At 45.8% G+C, this 16,077-nt stretch overlaps 3 protein-coding genes across 5 annotated transcripts in view; 1 reads left to right on the top strand and 2 right to left on the bottom strand.

Annotated features, from left to right (window-relative positions):
• Window positions 1-829: 829 nt before the first annotated feature.
• Window positions 830-3,170, bottom strand: mrps12 (mitochondrial ribosomal protein S12). 2 transcript variants are annotated; one of them, XM_070835734.1, is made up of 3 exons: window positions 3,021-3,170; window positions 2,212-2,359; window positions 830-1,273 (listed from the first exon to the last, which is right to left on the bottom strand). In XM_070835734.1, exons 2-3 carry the CDS (start codon window positions 2,258-2,260, stop codon window positions 891-893), a joined length of 432 nt encoding a protein of 143 aa, XP_070691835.1. In that variant the 5' UTR covers window positions 2,261-2,359; window positions 3,021-3,170; the 3' UTR covers window positions 830-890. The 2 variants fall into 2 exon arrangements, with proteins under 2 accessions (XP_070691835.1, XP_070691836.1); XM_070835735.1 differs by having other exon boundaries at window positions 2,212-2,262.
• A 1,949-nt stretch (window positions 3,171-5,119) lies between these two features.
• On the top strand, window positions 5,120-10,845 carry LOC139205781 (ectonucleotide pyrophosphatase/phosphodiesterase family member 7). Its single transcript, XM_070836098.1, has 5 exons — window positions 5,120-5,360; window positions 8,947-9,092; window positions 9,173-9,796; window positions 10,400-10,622; window positions 10,769-10,845. The coding sequence occupies exons 1-5, from the start codon at window positions 5,156-5,158 to the stop codon at window positions 10,840-10,842; spliced, it is 1,272 nt and encodes a 423-aa protein (XP_070692199.1). The 5' UTR covers window positions 5,120-5,155; the 3' UTR covers window positions 10,843-10,845.
• Window positions 10,846-12,397: 1,552 nt separating this feature from the next.
• Window positions 12,398-16,077, bottom strand: part of LOC139205779 (sodium bicarbonate cotransporter 3-like) — a 40,550-nt gene continuing 36,870 nt past the window's right edge. For both annotated transcript variants that reach the window (XM_070836095.1, XM_070836096.1), the window contains 6 exons: window positions 15,582-15,650; window positions 15,209-15,382; window positions 14,333-14,464; window positions 14,154-14,242; window positions 13,785-13,892; window positions 12,398-13,162 (listed from right to left, as the gene is read on the bottom strand). In XM_070836095.1, the coding sequence (XP_070692196.1) occupies window positions 13,081-13,162; window positions 13,785-13,892; window positions 14,154-14,242; window positions 14,333-14,464; window positions 15,209-15,382; window positions 15,582-15,650 (654 nt within the window). In that variant the 3' untranslated portion in view covers window positions 12,398-13,080. The remainder of the gene's footprint in view (window positions 13,163-13,784; window positions 13,893-14,153; window positions 14,243-14,332; window positions 14,465-15,208; window positions 15,383-15,581; window positions 15,651-16,077) is intronic.

Raw genomic sequence — 16,077 nt, 5'->3', positions numbered from 1 at the left:
TTTGCTCTTGACAAACACTCTTTTTTGGTCCTTACAGCCATAATAAGCCTGGGTGATCTGGCTTAAATTAATGTTTCAATAGAACCGAAAAGTATCAGTCAGTATGAGGAGGCTATTCAGGTTTACATATATCACTGTATGTAAAATAACCTGATATTCACTACTGGTATACTGATATAGTATGCTTTACATCAGGCAAAACCTTTTCACTATGCAAAATAAAACCTTTAATAACCCTTTTCTTTGATTCCGTCTTCAAATTTGAGCTCTATTTTTACACTTTGGTGTTTAAATGACAATTAGAAACAGCCGTTAAATCACTCTCTTCAATGTCACCAGACTCCATTGACAAAAACAGAGATTTTCCCTCGTATTACAGGGAAGTTGTTGGTCTACTGCTGCCTCAATCAGCTAGTTTGTTAGTGGTATTGTGTTACACAACTATTGTGTTAAATATGAATTAACACTTTAAAACACCAAAGTCACATAATAACACAAACAAATTAACTAATTCAGACCAGCAGCTCCCCTGTTAAAGTCTTGTTTTTTTTAATGTAGTCTGGTGTGGCTGCAGAGAGAGATAGACAGTTGTTAAACCAAAAGGATCTTCCAGGAAACTATTGTAAAATATGAGATTTAATCTAAATTCATTTGACTTTGAAGTAGAAACAGCTTCTTATGCCCCTTGGGAATTATGATGTATTTAATCTTCATGAGGACAATAAACAAAATCCGACTAAAATGCTCCATTTTGGCCGAATAAACGTCCAGATGACCCAAGCTTCCTGATTCACCATGAGGACACCCCCCCATAAAGACATGACTTCACTTGTGATTAGGATGTATTTATTAAACAACACACACACACACAGACACACAGTCCTCTCCATCTACTGTTTCTTCTTCACCACATGAGCACAGTCATATTTGCCTCGGACCACTTTGAGTTTGACTCCAGGCAGGTCCTGGGTCCTCCCGCCCTCCACCAGCACCACGTTGTGCTCCTGCAGGTTGTGTCCCTCTCCGGGGATGAACACCACAGCCTCCTTCCCGTTGGAAAGCCGCACTCGAGCGCACTTCCTGTTGGCGGAGTTGGGCTTCTTGGGCTTCCGGATCATGGTCTTCAGGATGACTGCCTTCAGCTGGGGGCGGCCGAATGTGGGGCCGAGGACTTTAGGAGGTATTTTGGGCTTCCCCTGACGGTGCATCTGGTTGAGGGTGGCCATCGTCCTGGACAGGATGGGACCTGTCCAGGCAGAGGCATGCTGGGATACTGCAGAGAGAGAAAAGTTATGTTTAATATTCAAAGAAATGTCGGTGCAACTGTGGTATTTTTAAACCTACACACATCCTGGTGTGTGAGTGACTGGTAGGTAGTAAAAGTGTTGGAACTGGTCCAGTAGATCACCTCAGCCAGCAGCCACCAAACGGGCTGCAATGGCTGCAACATGATCCTTTGGGACAACTGATGACAGTAGGTCCACTAAAAGAGCTTGTTTGATCCACTGGAAGATCCTTTTGGTTTAACCACAAACAGCACACACACCAGACTACATTCACTAAAACAGGGATTTTAGAGAACAGGACACAGGAGCTGCTGCTCTGCTGCTGCCTCCATCAGTCAGTGTGTGTTGTGGTTCATTACACAGATATTCTGTTGGAATTAACCCTGTCAAACACAAACAGACTCACCAATCGTGATAGTAGTAGACCAGCAACCTCAATGTACAATTACTGTTTAGTCAACAGAGTCTGGTGGCTTTGAGTAGAGAGATAAAATGGGTATTTACCTCACAGAACATGGGAGTTGATGGTCTATTGCTGCCTCAATCACTAACTTAACAGTCAATCTGGATACGAACTAACCATTTAAAAGTCACACATTAACACAAACAAAACAATGACAAGGCAGCAGCAGAGCAGCAGCTCCTGTGTTCTGGGAGCTAAAATCCCTGTTTTTGTGAATGTAGTCTGGTGTGTGTGCAGAGAGCGATAGAACGGCCATTAAGTTTAAGTTAAAAAGTAAGTTAAAGTAATATCACATACATCATACATGTATTTGTATATAATGCAGGTAATAAAATCAAATAAAACAAGGTGCAGTACTAGTTTTTTTTAATACAATCAGCAGTATACACACACACTGCAGTAAATGGCCAACAGATACTATAACTGGACCGTCAGGTGAAGTGTGCAGGTGTGTAAGCTTGCCTTGAAACAGAGACGTCAGCGCTGGTCTCAGACTCCACAGTGAAGACATTCCTGAAGCACACGACAGATCATAAAGCACTTAGAGGGAAACTTCTCATTTCCTGCTGTAGTCTGTTCAGAGGACTCAGAGTCACCGTCACCTCTGCACCTGTGTGTTATTCATTCAATTCAAAAGGTTTCTGGGAAAAGCAGCGGATACATTATGAAACCAATAATATATGAACACACACACACACACACACACACACACACACACACACACACACGCCTTATGCACCAAATTCTCTTTAAAAAATGATCATTTTTCCCCTTAATGCTTCCTCACACACATGCTGGCAGAACATCACTAAAATAAGATCCTCTCCGCCAATTCGGCACAATAATCCAGCACGTAATCCCAATCAGTTTCTCTAATCAACTCCGGATTGGTTGTGTAAACAGGTGATGCAGTGTTGAAATCAGAAAATGACTTGAATTAAGATGTGACTGGATGTGTCACGTGCAGGCCGGAGTGAAAGGTGACCCCTGCTGGTTTTTATAGTGCCTCAGGTGCGCTTGGTTTCTCCTCTGCGGCTTTCTGACGGGCAAGGAACTCTAAAATGTCAGATTTTGTAAATGGGGTCTGGTGTTACATTCCTTCCACCTGTGAGTGGACTCAGACGGGGATGCTAATTGTACCTAAAGGTTAAAGGAACACAGACGTGCTAATGCTAACTGATGCTTGTACTTCCATACAACACGGCTAACAGCTAACGTTAGCTAGCTTACGGAATACAACACAGGTTAGCTGAAGTTTCGTCGCTTCTTACCGCCTCGGAGACAAACAGCCGCCGCCAGAGTCTCCGGACCAGTTCAACAGAATTTTTAATCCGTGAATTTTAAGTTATTTATCGCATTTTGAGTGAAAGATAGCCCACGGGCTTCACGTCATAACGTGAGCGACATGAAATACAGTGTACCGGAAGTGATCACCTCAATACTAAAGTGCTTCCGGGTTTCCTCTCCCACCAAATTAAGAGACGAATATTTAATTAAATGTAATTTTTGCACATTTTAAAAGCAGCTGTTGAATCTTTTAAACTCTTTTCATGGATTGATTTAAAATAAAATAAAATGTAGTGGTAATATGTTTTGAATCTTTCGCAGCACATACAGGTTGACTGTCTTGTAAACAATACAATTCTATTTATTTGGAGCATATAAAAATAGATTAGCATTAGCACCTAAAATTTAAACGAAAGACATCAATATTAGATAAAGTTAGTGTTTAGAAACTGACTTCACTTGTTCCCATCCATCTTTTTTTTTAATTAGCCTGTGGCTGAAACAGAACCTGAAGATTTTAGTGTTCTACAAAAAACTCACCTAAAAAAACCAACACCAGTTTGAGTCTACGTCATATTTCACCTGTCTATCGTGTGGTCAGAGAGCCCTTTGCAACGGGGAACTAATGCTGTTGTATCCATCTATGCTCTCTTCCAAGCCACCAGACTCCATTGACAAAAACATTCATTTAAACTGACAGAACACAGTAGCTGCTTTTCTGCTGCTGCCGCCTCGATCGGCTAATCTGGTTTGGTGTCGGTGTGACTTTCCTCCACTGAATCAGACTGTCAGACTCACCTGGAGGGACGTTTGTAGAGCAGCCAATAGGAACGCTCTCTCTCTCAGAGAGGGCCTGTGATTGGACAAAGCCTCCTCTCACCAGGTACATTTACTGAAGCCTGAAAACAGCCCAGAGGAGCACAAGGCCAGCTGATCTACAGCATGATAGAGGTTATTATGGGATGTTTACCCAGTGACACCAGAGGTAAAACAAACTACCTTTAAAATGAGGCCGACAACAGTTGTGGATAAATGTCAGCTTCCTTCACGGAGTCAGACTTCTGACTGAACACTAGATGAATACTGGTGTGTGTTTGCTGTCGTTGACCTTGAAGGTTTTCTGTGATCAGTTTGACGAGTCATAAATTAATTTAGTACAACCGTCACCATGTCACGATCAGATAACCCGGCGGTTAACTGTTCTCTTCCAAACCACCAGACTCCATTGATAAAAACGTCACTAAACAGGATACACACAAGTTTAGTTTTTAATTTAAATATAAAGTATGAACATTTCACTGTGGATAGTTTGTGTTTGTACCAACATTTGAACTCAGAAAAAAACTATTACAGCTGCCATCACCATGACAACTAGCATGTGCTGATGAAGATCCTTGGATGTGGTTGAAACAGTAAGTGGACCTTGAGTTTAGATTTTTGTTTTGTTTTGTAGATATGTACCGTATCTTTTCTTTTTAAGTCTTTCCCACATTAAACCTGCTAACATCCACCCTTTTTTTTAATTAGCGTGTGGCTGAAACACAATCAGGTTTTAACAGATTTTAGCCTTCTACAACTACTGCTGTTATACCCACCAGACTCCATTGACAAAAACATTAATTTAAACTGACAGAACACAGTAGCTGCTTTTCTGCTGCTGCCTCGATCGGATAATTTGCTGGTGTCAGTGTGACTTTGGTGTGTTAAATGGTTTGTTCGGACTCTAAATTAATATCTCAGGCAGTTCGCTGAGGCTGCTGCAGCACATCTAACCGCCAGTGTTCTGCGAGATAAAAAGGCTGTTTTTGTCAATGGAGTCTGGCAGGCTTGAAGCAGAGAAAGAGACAAACTCCAGTTCCTCTTCTCCTGTGAGGTGTCATGGCGTCATCCTGTCGGTGTGATGTGTCTGCTGTTTACTGCAGCCATCGCTCGGGTCCACGGACCGTCGGTGCTGATGGGCGATAAGCCTCCAGTCGAAGGTCTCGTCCTTTGCAGCGGCTCAGCAGATCTCTATCAGAGTTACACATTAATCCTCCAGGTGTGCAGACAGGTGAGCTGCGGTCACTCACTCAGGAACATGGACACCGGGCTGGAGCTCCTCCTGGTCGTCGCGGCGCTGATGGGCGCCGCCGGCAGCCCGGCGAGCAAGACGGGGTCCGGGAACAAGCTGCTGCTCATCTCCTTCGACGGCTTCAGGTGGGACTACGACCAGGACGTGGACACGCCGAACCTGGACCGGCTGCTGGAGGACGGGGTCAAGGCCAAATACATCACCCCCCCAATGCTGACCATGACCTCCCCGTCCCACTTCACCACCATCACCGGTAACACCGAGATTATTGATCCTCATCCGTATAGATTATTGATCCTCATCGTTATAGGTTATTGATCCTCATCCTTATAGGTTATTGATCCTCATCGTTATAGGTTATTGATCCTCATCCTTATAGGTTATTGATCCTCATCGTTATAGATTATTGATCCTCATCGTTATAGATTATTGATCCTCATCGTTATAGGTTATTGATCCTCATCCTTATAGGTTATTGATCCTCATCGTTATAGATTATTGATCCTCATCGTTATAGATTATTGATCCTCATCGTTATAGATTATTGATCCTCATCGTTATAGATTATTGATCCTCATCCTTATAGATTATTGATCCTCATCGTTATAGGTTATTGATCCTCATCCTTATAGGTTATTGATCCTCATCGTTATAGATTATTGATCCTCATCGTTATAGATTATTGATCCTCATCGTTATAGGTTATTGATCCTCATCGTTATAGATTATTGATCCTCATCGTTATAGGTTATTGATCCTCATCATTATAGGTTATTGATCACTGATGGAAGAGCAGGATTTTTGAACTATTTTGTCTCAAACTGCAGCTGATGATTCTTCTTCATTGTGGATTCTCCTGCTGATCATTTTCTCCATCGATACACTGATTGAGCTCTGGACTGTTGGTTCATTGTGACGTCGTTTCTCACTATTTTCACCACTTTTCCAAAACCATTCAGACTCAGACGTTATGTTGGTTTCTGGCAGATTTAAGGTTGAAATGTGGTTTAGGTTTACATAACCTGTGTGGATACTAGTGTGTGTGTGTGTGTGTGTGTGTGTGTGTGTGTGTGTGTGTGTGAGTGTGTGTGTGTATCTACAGTGTGTTAGTACTGTGTTTTATACAGATAAGGTAGAACATAAAGATATGAAGACTGAAGAGCCAGTTCACCAGAGTTACTAAACTAAACAACTAAGTCTCCATCTCCGCCCTCATGCAGACATAATAAGACAATAACAAGAAGAAGAATTTAGAAATATTCACTCTAGATAAAGAAGCGTCCTCTGATTGGTCGGTATCAGTCTATAAAGAAGTGTCCTCTGATTGGTCGGTATCAGTCTATAAAGAAGTGTCCTCTGATTGGTCGGTATCAGTCTGTATAAAGAAGCGTCCTCTGATTGGTCGGTATCAGTCTATAAAGAAGCGTCCTCTGATTGGTCGGTATCAGTCTGTATAAAGAAGCGTCCTCTGATTGGTCGGTATCAGTCTGTATAAAGAAGCGTCCTCTGATTGGTCGGTATCAGTCTGTATAAAGAAGCGTCCTCTGATTGGTCGGTATCAGTCTGTATAAAGAAGCGTCCTCTGATTGGTCGGTATCAGTCTGTATAAAGAAGCGTCCTCTGATTGGTCGGTATCAGTCTATAAAGAAGCGTCCTCTGATTGGTCGGTATCAGTCTGTATAAAGAAGCGTCCTCTGATTGGTCGGTATCAGTCTGTATAAAGAAGCGTCCTCTGATTGGTCGGTATCAGTCTGTATAAAGAAGCGTCCTCTGATTGGTCGGTATCAGTCTGTATAAAGAAGCGTCCTCTGATTGGTCGGTATCAGTCTGTAAAGAAGCGTCCTCTGATTGGTCGGTATCAGTCTGTATAAAGAAGTGTCCTCTGATTGGTCGGTATCAGTCTATAAAGAAGCGTCCTCTGATTGGTCGGTATCAGTCTATAAAGAAGTGTCCTCTGATTGGTCGGTATCAGTCTATAAAGAAGCGTCCTCTGATTGGTCGGTATCAGTCTATAAAGAAGCGTCCTCTGATTGGTCGGTATCAGTCTATAAAGAAGCGTCCTCTGATTGGTCGGTATCAGTCTGTATAAAGAAGCGTCCTCTGATTGGTCGGTATCAGTCTGTATAAAGAAGCGTCCTCTGATTGGTCGGTATCAGTCTGTATAAAGAAGCGTCCTCTGATTGGTCGGTATCAGTCTATAAAGAAGCGTCCTCTGATTGGTCGGTATCAGTCTGTATAAAGAAGCGTCCTCTGATTGGTCGGTATCAGTCTGTATAAAGAAGCGTCCTCTGATTGGTCGGTATCAGTCTATAAAGAAGCGTCCTCTGATTGGTCGGTATCAGTCTATAAAGAAGCGTCCTCTGATTGGTTGGTATCAGTCTGTGTAAAGAAGCGTCCTCTGATTGGTCGGTATCAGTCTGTGTAAAGAAGCGTCCTCTGATTGGTCGGTATCAGTCTGTAAAGAAGCGTCCTCTGATTGGTCGGTATCAGTCTGTATAAAGAAGCGTCCTCTGATTGGTCGGTATCAGTCTATAAAGAAGCGTCCTCTGATTGGTCGGTATCAGTCTATAAAGAAGCGTCCTCTGATTGGTCGGTATCAGTCTATAAAGAAGCGTCCTCTGATTGGTCGGTATCAGTCTGTGTAAAGAAGCGTCCTCTGATTGGTCGGTATCAGTCTGTAAAGAAGCGTCCTCTGATTGGTCGGTATCAGTCTGTATAAAGAAGCGTCCTCTGATTGGTCGGTATCAGTCTGTGTAAAGAAGCGTCCTCTGATTGGTCGGTATCAGTCTATAAAGAAGCGTCCTCTGATTGGTCGGTATCAGTCTGTGTAAAGAAGCGTCCTCTGATTGGTCGGTATCAGTCTATAAAGAAGCGTCCTCTGATTGGTCGGTATCAGTCTGTGTAAAGAAGCGTCCTCTGATTGGTCGGTATCAGTCTATAAAGAAGCGTCCTCTGATTGGTCGGTATCAGTCTGTATAAAGAAGCGTCCTCTGATTGGTCGGTATCAGTCTGTATAAAGAAGCGTCCTCTGATTGGTCGGTATCAGTCTATAAAGAAGCGTCCTCTGATTGGTCGGTATCAGTCTGTATAAAGAAGCGTCCTCTGATTGGTCGGTATCAGTCTGTAAAGAAGCGTCCTCTGATTGGTCGGTATCAGTCTGTATGAAGTGTTGTTGACACACTGTGGACTTTGTTTATGTTGAAAAGACTTTAAAAGTACATTCTGCACTATTTTGGCACTTTTAAAGTCAGAGTCTGCAACAGAGAAACTATCAAACGTAGCCGGTTGAAAGTATCCAATCTAAAACATCCCACCCTTGCCTCTCCCTCCTTCACCAGCAGGAAAATCTCTTGCGTCAAAATAAGGTTTCCTAATTAACTACATGTGGTCATGTCTCGTAGGTCTGTGTTGTAAATGAGGCCTTCGTGTTCCATGAAACAACTGAACGAACAAACCCTGAAATATTCTGACGTTCAGAGGAGTAAAAACGTTTCATGTTGATGTTTAATGATGAAGCTTTGCTTCAAAGAAAAGACGACAAGATGTTCCAGCACTACATAGTGAATGTTTCTGTCAGCGCCTCATGACGCCACCTTTGTTATTGGGGTGGAGACGGGAAGGAACTAAACTAATCTGCACGGATTCGTACCGACAGCAACACCTCTGACGTCGCTGCTACAACTTGTTTTTGTTCAAGAATTTTCCAGGTTTGATGGAAGTTGAGAGGGAACATGAAACCTCAAACAGAGGCTCTTATGTGTCGTCCAAAGAGGACTGAGAAGGACTCTAGTCTTTTATTTTGAAATGACCGCCTTCCTGTCTTGTTTCCTGTGCGGTAGGCAGATGGGTGGAGGACCACGAAGTCGTCCACAACATGATGTTTAACACCAAGACGAACCTTAAAGTTCCTCACAAACAGACGCTGAAGAGATCAGAGTGGTGGGACACCGGAGTTCTGCCGTTATGGATCACAGCTCAGAACCAGGTGAGCGATCGATCGGTGTGATTGATAACTGACTTTAACGTGACATAACGGGGCGTAAACACAGTTTCCGCTTGTTTCAGGGATTGAAAACCGCTTCTTTCTACTTCCCGGGGGGCGGAGCCAACTACAGCGGCCAGGTGGTCGATCGAGCTCTGGTGGAGGAGTCCGGCTTTCCGGACGACAACGAGACCGAGTGGCGTCAGAACATCGACAAAGTGATGAGCTGGTTCTCCGAAGAGGACTTCCACCTGGTGACGCTGTACTACGGCGAGCCAGATAACGTGGGCCATCGCAAGGGGCCGGACCACCCAGACAGGAAGACCATCATCCGGCAGATCGACCGGACCGTCGGCTACCTGAGGGAGGCCATCGGTCGCCACCACCTGACCGACAGCCTGAACGTCATCATCACCTCCGACCACGGCATGACCACCGTCAAGAAGCGACCACAGGTAGACGAGATCATCCTCAACAAATACCTGAACCTACTGCGGCTCGCCAGCTTCGAGATCCTCGACTACGGCGGCTTCGGCATCCTGACACCACGGCCGGGGAAGGAGCAGGAGGTTTTCGACGCTCTGTCCAAAGCGCCAAATGTGACGGTCTACAAGAAGAATGAGCTTCCTGAGAGCTTCCATCTCGCCAAAAGTGAGCGGCTGCCTCCCATCGTGATCGTCGCAGATCTGGGATTCAACCTGAACTCTGTGAGTCTCCTAAACTTTACTTTCACTGTCAAAGCCGCAGCCTCTCATGTTTTATCTCGGTTTAGTTTTCATTCTCTCGTTTGTTTCTCTGTAAAAGAACATTCCCCAGATCGAGCTCCGAAGATTTGATCAGATTGATTTCTGGGACAAAACACCAGAACACAAACGCAGCGCGATGCTCTGAACAACAGGAACAACTTCAAAAATCCACATCAGCACTCGCAGCCAGTCTAATTATTGAGCTGTTTGCAATTTGCCCAACTTCATCTGAGCCATTTCTCCCAAATATGGGGCTTTATCGCCCCCCTTTGGTGATCGATGCCAACAAACAAGGGACCTTTAAGCGTCTGTTTGAGATGCTGAAGGGTAATGTAGTTTAACCCTTTACGTCCGAGTGTGTCATTATGGTAATTTCACTCGCGTCTCTACAGGAAGCCCGCGAAATTTTATTGTAAATAGTTTTATACTTTTCAAATTTCAACTTTAACTTGCAACTAACTATATTCTTGCTCAATTGCATTGTTTTTTTTCCCACTAAAACTTGGAGGAGGATGTGGAGGAAGTGAACCACTTTCTGTTCCTTCACGTCTGTTTCGTCTCCAGAGATTCATCGTCTACGTCAACAAAGGCGACCACGGCTTCCACAACGGGGAGATGGACATGAAGACCATCTTCAGGGCCTTCGGACCCGACTTCAAGAGGAACTTTGTGTCCGAGCCGTTTGACAGCATCCACATCTACCCTCTGATGTGTAAACTGCTGCAGATCGAACCGGCGCCGCACAACGGATCCCTGATGGTGACCGAGAACCTGCTGCTGCACAGCGGTGAGTCCGACTCTCACGTTATTAGTTTTTATTCTTTACTCATTACGTTTCAGATGTTTGAGCTGCTCCACCAAAGAGAACTTTCCATTTTATTGAGCCTTTGTAGTAAGAGGGGTGTAAACAATAAAGCATCCGTTTGTTTCCAGGTGGATCACAGAGAGCTCGACTGTCTGTCGCTCTGCTGACGTCCCTGCTGCTCTTCATGTTCGCCGTCCTTTAACAGATCCACGATTCGCTGAAACATCTGGTTTTCTGGGCTCGTCAACAGATTCATGACATTGTGACGTGTCGGTGAACTATTCTGTGTAATATTTATACATGACGCTAACTTATGATTGAATGCTTTTCTATTCAGCTGCCAGTGATTTACTGGTTTGTAGTCGGTTCAGCGTTACGTCGTGTTCGCAGTGCGAGTGACGAAGCTCCAAAACGTGGTCAGCTACATTCACGCAGAGGTTTGCAGTGTTGCTCGAGCATTCATTGACCCGTCGTCATGGGCATCATGTGGACCGCATTAATTTACAATCATCTTTAATAGCTACTAAATATGATTTACTGGCAATATAGTGTCAGCACACTAACGTTACTCCTGCAAGAGACTTCCACCCTCTGCCAAGCTGAATCTTTTCTGTTAGCGTCAGTAAAATCAAACGTTATATAGTGCAGGAAGTTGCTAACTGCGATGATGAAACGCTTCAGTCAGCAGAGCGCTGAGAAAAGTGGTAGCTTCCTTGCTAGCATGGTTTTGTCGCTCATGGTGTGAACACAGCTATCGCGCTTTGTGCAATTTTTCTGAAATAAATTTGGAGACGTATTAATTTGCACGACTTTTCATTTAGTGTCCGAGTCAGATTGATTCCACCCTGCTCTCATGTCGGTACGCTAAATATGAAGCTGCAGCCAGCAGCTGGTTAGCTTAGCTTAGCATTAGCACACCATGTGCAAACAGAAACAAATCCACCTACCAGCACCTCTAATATCACCGATAACAACATGTCTAGTTTTTTTTGTAAATCTGTACAAAAACTGGCTCACAAATCCCGTAAAATGGCGAATTCTAGTTTCTATGTTTGTGTGAATTAAAGATTCAGTCTGTAGGATTTAAAGGAATCCATTAGCAGACATATATATTAATATAATATTAATCGGACAGTGAATGAAAGTGAGAGCTTAGTGAAGAGTGAAAGTGAACTTAAATTTAAGGTTGAATTCATTAAAACATTTAATATCTCAAGGCCTCGTTTGTGCAGGAGACCTTTGCTTTAACTGCTTTAAAATACCTTTAAGTGACAGTTTGGATGTTTTAAAGTGGGGTTGTGTGAAGTACTCAGCCATAGTCAGTGTCTTACCTTCAGTAGGGCGGGAAACTGAAGACATGCTCTCTCATTCTTTGCTGTCCTCAATGCCACCAGACTCCATTGATAAAAGTTCAAATTTTACCTCACAGATCACAGGAGCTGCTGACCCACTGCTGCTGCGATCAGTTTGCTTGTTTGTGTTATTGTGCAACTTCGGTGTTTTTAAGGGTTAGTTCAGATTTGGACCGACATGTTTGGTCGTTGATCGAGGCAGCGGCAGCACAACAAACTCCTCTGTTCTGTGAGGTAAAACTACTGCTTTTGTCAATGGAGTTTGGTGGCTTGAATGAGAGCAATGAGAGACAGTAGCTTCAGTTCCCGTCCGACAGCAACGCAAAGCAGAGAAAATATTCTAAATATCACAACACTCAAAATGACACTTCGCATCCCGTTCATTAAATGAAATGAGTCCTCTGGTCGTCTCACCAAACTGATTTTTATTGAAACTTTAAGAAGAAACTAGGAGAGACAGCGGCTGTGACGTCATTCAGTCGGCCACTGCAGGCAGCGAGGTGAGGCACTACGGCGATCACACAAGGTACACACTCACATACACACTCACATAGAAACAGGTAGAAACAGACGCTAACAACTTCAATCAGCATGATGATTAAATCAAAACTCCGCCCTGCGTCGGACCTGTCGGAGGTGAAGAGCCTCGTCTGCTTCATGAAAGCAGACAGGAAATTTAAAACGATAAAATTAAATGAGGTGTTTTTCAGATCATCAAAAAAAAAAAAAAAAAGGCGTCCACTGCGTTTCGCTTTGATGCTCCAGCAGCCAATCAGAGCGCAGCGGCGGACCGCCTAAGTAAAAACCAACCAAAGGAACCTGAGGAAGTTGTTTCCAAAAGTGGCGGCCATGTTTGCTCCCAGCGGCAGAGTCTCCGTGTTTCACCATAAAACGATGACAAAATAAAACGTTCACCTTCGTCGAGAAAACGCAGGATGAGAATTACGGTTTCGGCGAGGCGAGGCCCGATCGGTCCTCCCGTGACCTTTCGCCTCAGCCCAGAGGGGACGGACGGCTGCGGGATCCCCTCAGTGAGCAGCAGCCCCGCCCTCCAACAGCGCCGCCTGGTGGTGGAGAGCGGCGGAAGATCAGAGCGACGTCTCGGCGTCCACGAGTCTCCGATCGTCCTCGTTCTCCACGCTTATCTCCACGCTCGGCAGCTTCTCCTGGCTGGGAGACAAACGGCCGGGCTGAAGCATCGTATTGATTGATTATTTATTAATCAGTGTGTCCAGTTGTGCAAGACAATCATTTTAAACTACACCAAGCCACTTAGCAACCATTAATACCATAGCAACCACCTCCAAGTCCCCAACAACCATGAGGTCAGACATTCAGACACCTTAAACAAAAGCACCTAACAGCCCCTTAGCAACCACCACTACAGTAGCAACCATCTTTAATACCCTAGCAACCACCTCTAATACCCTAGCAACCACCACTACAGTAGCAACCATCTCTAATACCCTAGCAACCACCTCTAATACCCTAGCAACCACCACTACAGTAGCAACCATCTCTAATACCCTAGCAACCACCTCTAATACCCTAGCAACCACCACTACAGTAGCAACCATCTCTAATACCCTAGCAACCACCCACTAACCCATAGCAACCACGTAGTAACGCATTACCAACATTGAGCACCTGACTGCTCCTCCTGCTTCCTGTCTGAGCCTGATCGCTCTCTTTAATCACCTGACTGCTCCTCCTGCTTCCTGTCTGAGCCTGATCGCTCTGTAAGAACCCGTGTGCTGAAACCTGGAGAAGCTGAGGAAGAGACTCTGTTTACCTGCTGCAGCGTTTCAGAGCTTTGCTGCTGTCACAGTTCATGGAGACGGACTTCCAGATACCACTTTTAGCCATTTCATCTGAGATGTTCACCTCTGAAGGGTCCATGCTGCAACACACACACACACACACACACACACACACACACACACACACACACACACACACACACACACACACACACACACACACACACACACACACACACACACACACACACACACACACACACACACACACACACACACACACACACACACACACACACACACACACACACACACACACACACACACACACACACACACACACACACGTTACTCTCTGCTCGGTGTCTAATGATCTCGCTGCTCTCTCGTCATCCACTCACAGTCCTTTCAGGTTTTTGATCGGGAAGTTGATGACGTTTCCTTGGTCGTACGGCGGATCGTCCTCCTCCTCCATCATCCGCCGAGCGTCCTGGAAAAATAAACACACACACGTTACCGTTGGCGACGAGGTCGCGGCGGCGTCACGTCACGTGTTCGGGATCTCAGTTCAGCGGCTCGCCTCCTTCTCCTTCTTCTTCTTGTCGTCGTCCTTCTTCTTCTTGCTCTCCGGGATCAGGTCGTCCAGCCAGCTCAGCTCCCTCTTGGTGAAGCAGAAATCCAGAAGCTTCCGGATGAAGACCAGAGCGAGAACCTGCAGAGGGCGGCGAGCAGAGAGACCGGCTGATGATGTCATCATGTCGAGCTCCGGAGTGTGTTTAAAAAGGTTATTAACAAAATGTCCTCTTGTCAGCAAGGGGGACCGGGGGGACCGGGGGGGACCGGGGGGACCGGGGGGGACCAGGGGGGGACCGGGGGGGACCAGGGGGGGACCAGGGGGGACTGGGGGGGACCGGGGGGACCGGGGGGGACCAGGGGGGGACCAGGGGGGACTGGGGGGACCAGGGGGGTCCGGGGGGACTGGGGGGACCGGGGCGGCCAGGGGGACCAGGGGGGTCCGGGGGGACCGGGGGGGCCGGGGGGACCGGGCGGACCGGGGGGGACCGGGCGGACCGGGGGGGACCAGGGGGGGACCAGGGGGCCCAAGGGGAACCCAGAGGGAACTGGGGGGAAACGAGGGGAACCAAGGGGAGCGTCGTTTGCTGTTAAGACACAGTAAGAAAACAGGTCCTCTCTCTTTGTCCTGCTCCATCTGTCAGTAAATGTGTGAAAACACACTGTTTAGATTCGGCTCCCTTTGTGATGTCATAAGGGGACCTGTTGGTCATGTGACTGACCCGCCCACTGACGCCCCCTCCCTGCAGCAGCTTGATAAACGTTTGATTCGTCTGTGACTGTTTTTACTGCTTGGGTCAAACCTATTCTATACATTGAAGTCTATTATAATGTATGTTCTACTCTGCAGTATGAAGTAAAGCACGCTCTCTCTCCGTCGCACCATCATGGGGAAGATGACGGCGGCGGCGGAGGTCTTGATGGTCCAGAGGACGATGAGGCAGGACAGCTGCACCACGGTGAAGATGTGGACCTTCCACAGAGGGACGTAGCGCAGGTAGATCAGGTCCGGCTGGTGTTTCGCCGGCATGCCGAACAGTTTGATCCGGTCGAACAGCTGCAGCACGGACAGACGGACAGAGATCATCAGAGACACAGACAGACAGGCAGACAGACAGGCAGACAGACAGACAGACAGACAGACAGACAGACAGACAGACAGACAGACAGACAGACAGACAGACAGACAGACAGACAGACAGACAGACAGACAGACAGACAGACAGACAGACAGACAGACAGACAGACAGACAGACCTGGATGCCTTTGAGCGAGGACACTCCCATGTAGAGGAAGACTCCGTACAGGACGGGCATCGGGATGAACTGGAGGACGGAGGGGAAACGGCAAAGTCGAGCTTAAAGAGGCGTTTTACAGTCAGATGGAAACATCATCACACTCTAAAGAAGCTGAAGCGTAAATAACGACTTGAGGTGTCAGCTGAAGTGAACGAGGGTCGAACAGCAAAGTTAGTGTGGAGAAGCTTTAGAATCACATTAAAGTGTGAATGCTGTGGTAGCACTGATGAGGCTGAGGTGGCAGGTAGTGCATAAACAATGTTTAGGGTGATGAAAGGAGTAGACATGTCATCAAGAGTAAATGCTGAAGAGTTACTATCAACTGAGGTGTTAATGACCTGAAATTAGGTTGAAAGAGTGAATATAAGTGTAGGAGCACTGAAAGGAGTTTAAGTGGCAGGGAAAGCATAAACACTGAGTAGTAGAAGGAGAAGTGTCGACTGATGTGTAAATG

The sequence above is a fragment of the Pempheris klunzingeri genome, chromosome 8, assembly GCF_042242105.1.
Source record: "Pempheris klunzingeri isolate RE-2024b chromosome 8, fPemKlu1.hap1, whole genome shotgun sequence".
NCBI classification, from domain to species: domain Eukaryota; kingdom Metazoa; phylum Chordata; class Actinopteri; order Acropomatiformes; family Pempheridae; genus Pempheris; species Pempheris klunzingeri.
This window is presented reverse-complemented; position numbering and strand designations above follow the sequence as displayed.

Excerpts from the sequence above, each read along its gene's own strand:
- LOC139205781 (XM_070836098.1), top strand. The coding sequence starts at position 5,156 with ATGGGCGCCGCCGGCAGCCCGGCGAGCAAGACGGGGTCCGGGAACAAG. Across the intron at positions 9,093-9,172 it reads GGATCACAGCTCAGAACCAG|GGATTGAAAACCGCTTCTTT; the intron begins GTGAGCGATCGA and ends CGCTTGTTTCAG. Across the intron at positions 9,797-10,399 it reads TGGGATTCAACCTGAACTCT|AGATTCATCGTCTACGTCAA; the intron begins GTGAGTCTCCTA and ends TTTCGTCTCCAG.
- mrps12 (XM_070835734.1), bottom strand. The coding sequence starts at position 2,260 with ATGTCTTCACTGTGGAGTCTGAGACCAGCGCTGACGTCTCTGTTTCAA. Across the intron at positions 1,274-2,211 it reads GCTGACGTCTCTGTTTCAAG|TATCCCAGCATGCCTCTGCC; the intron begins GCAAGCTTACAC and ends CTCTCTCTGCAG.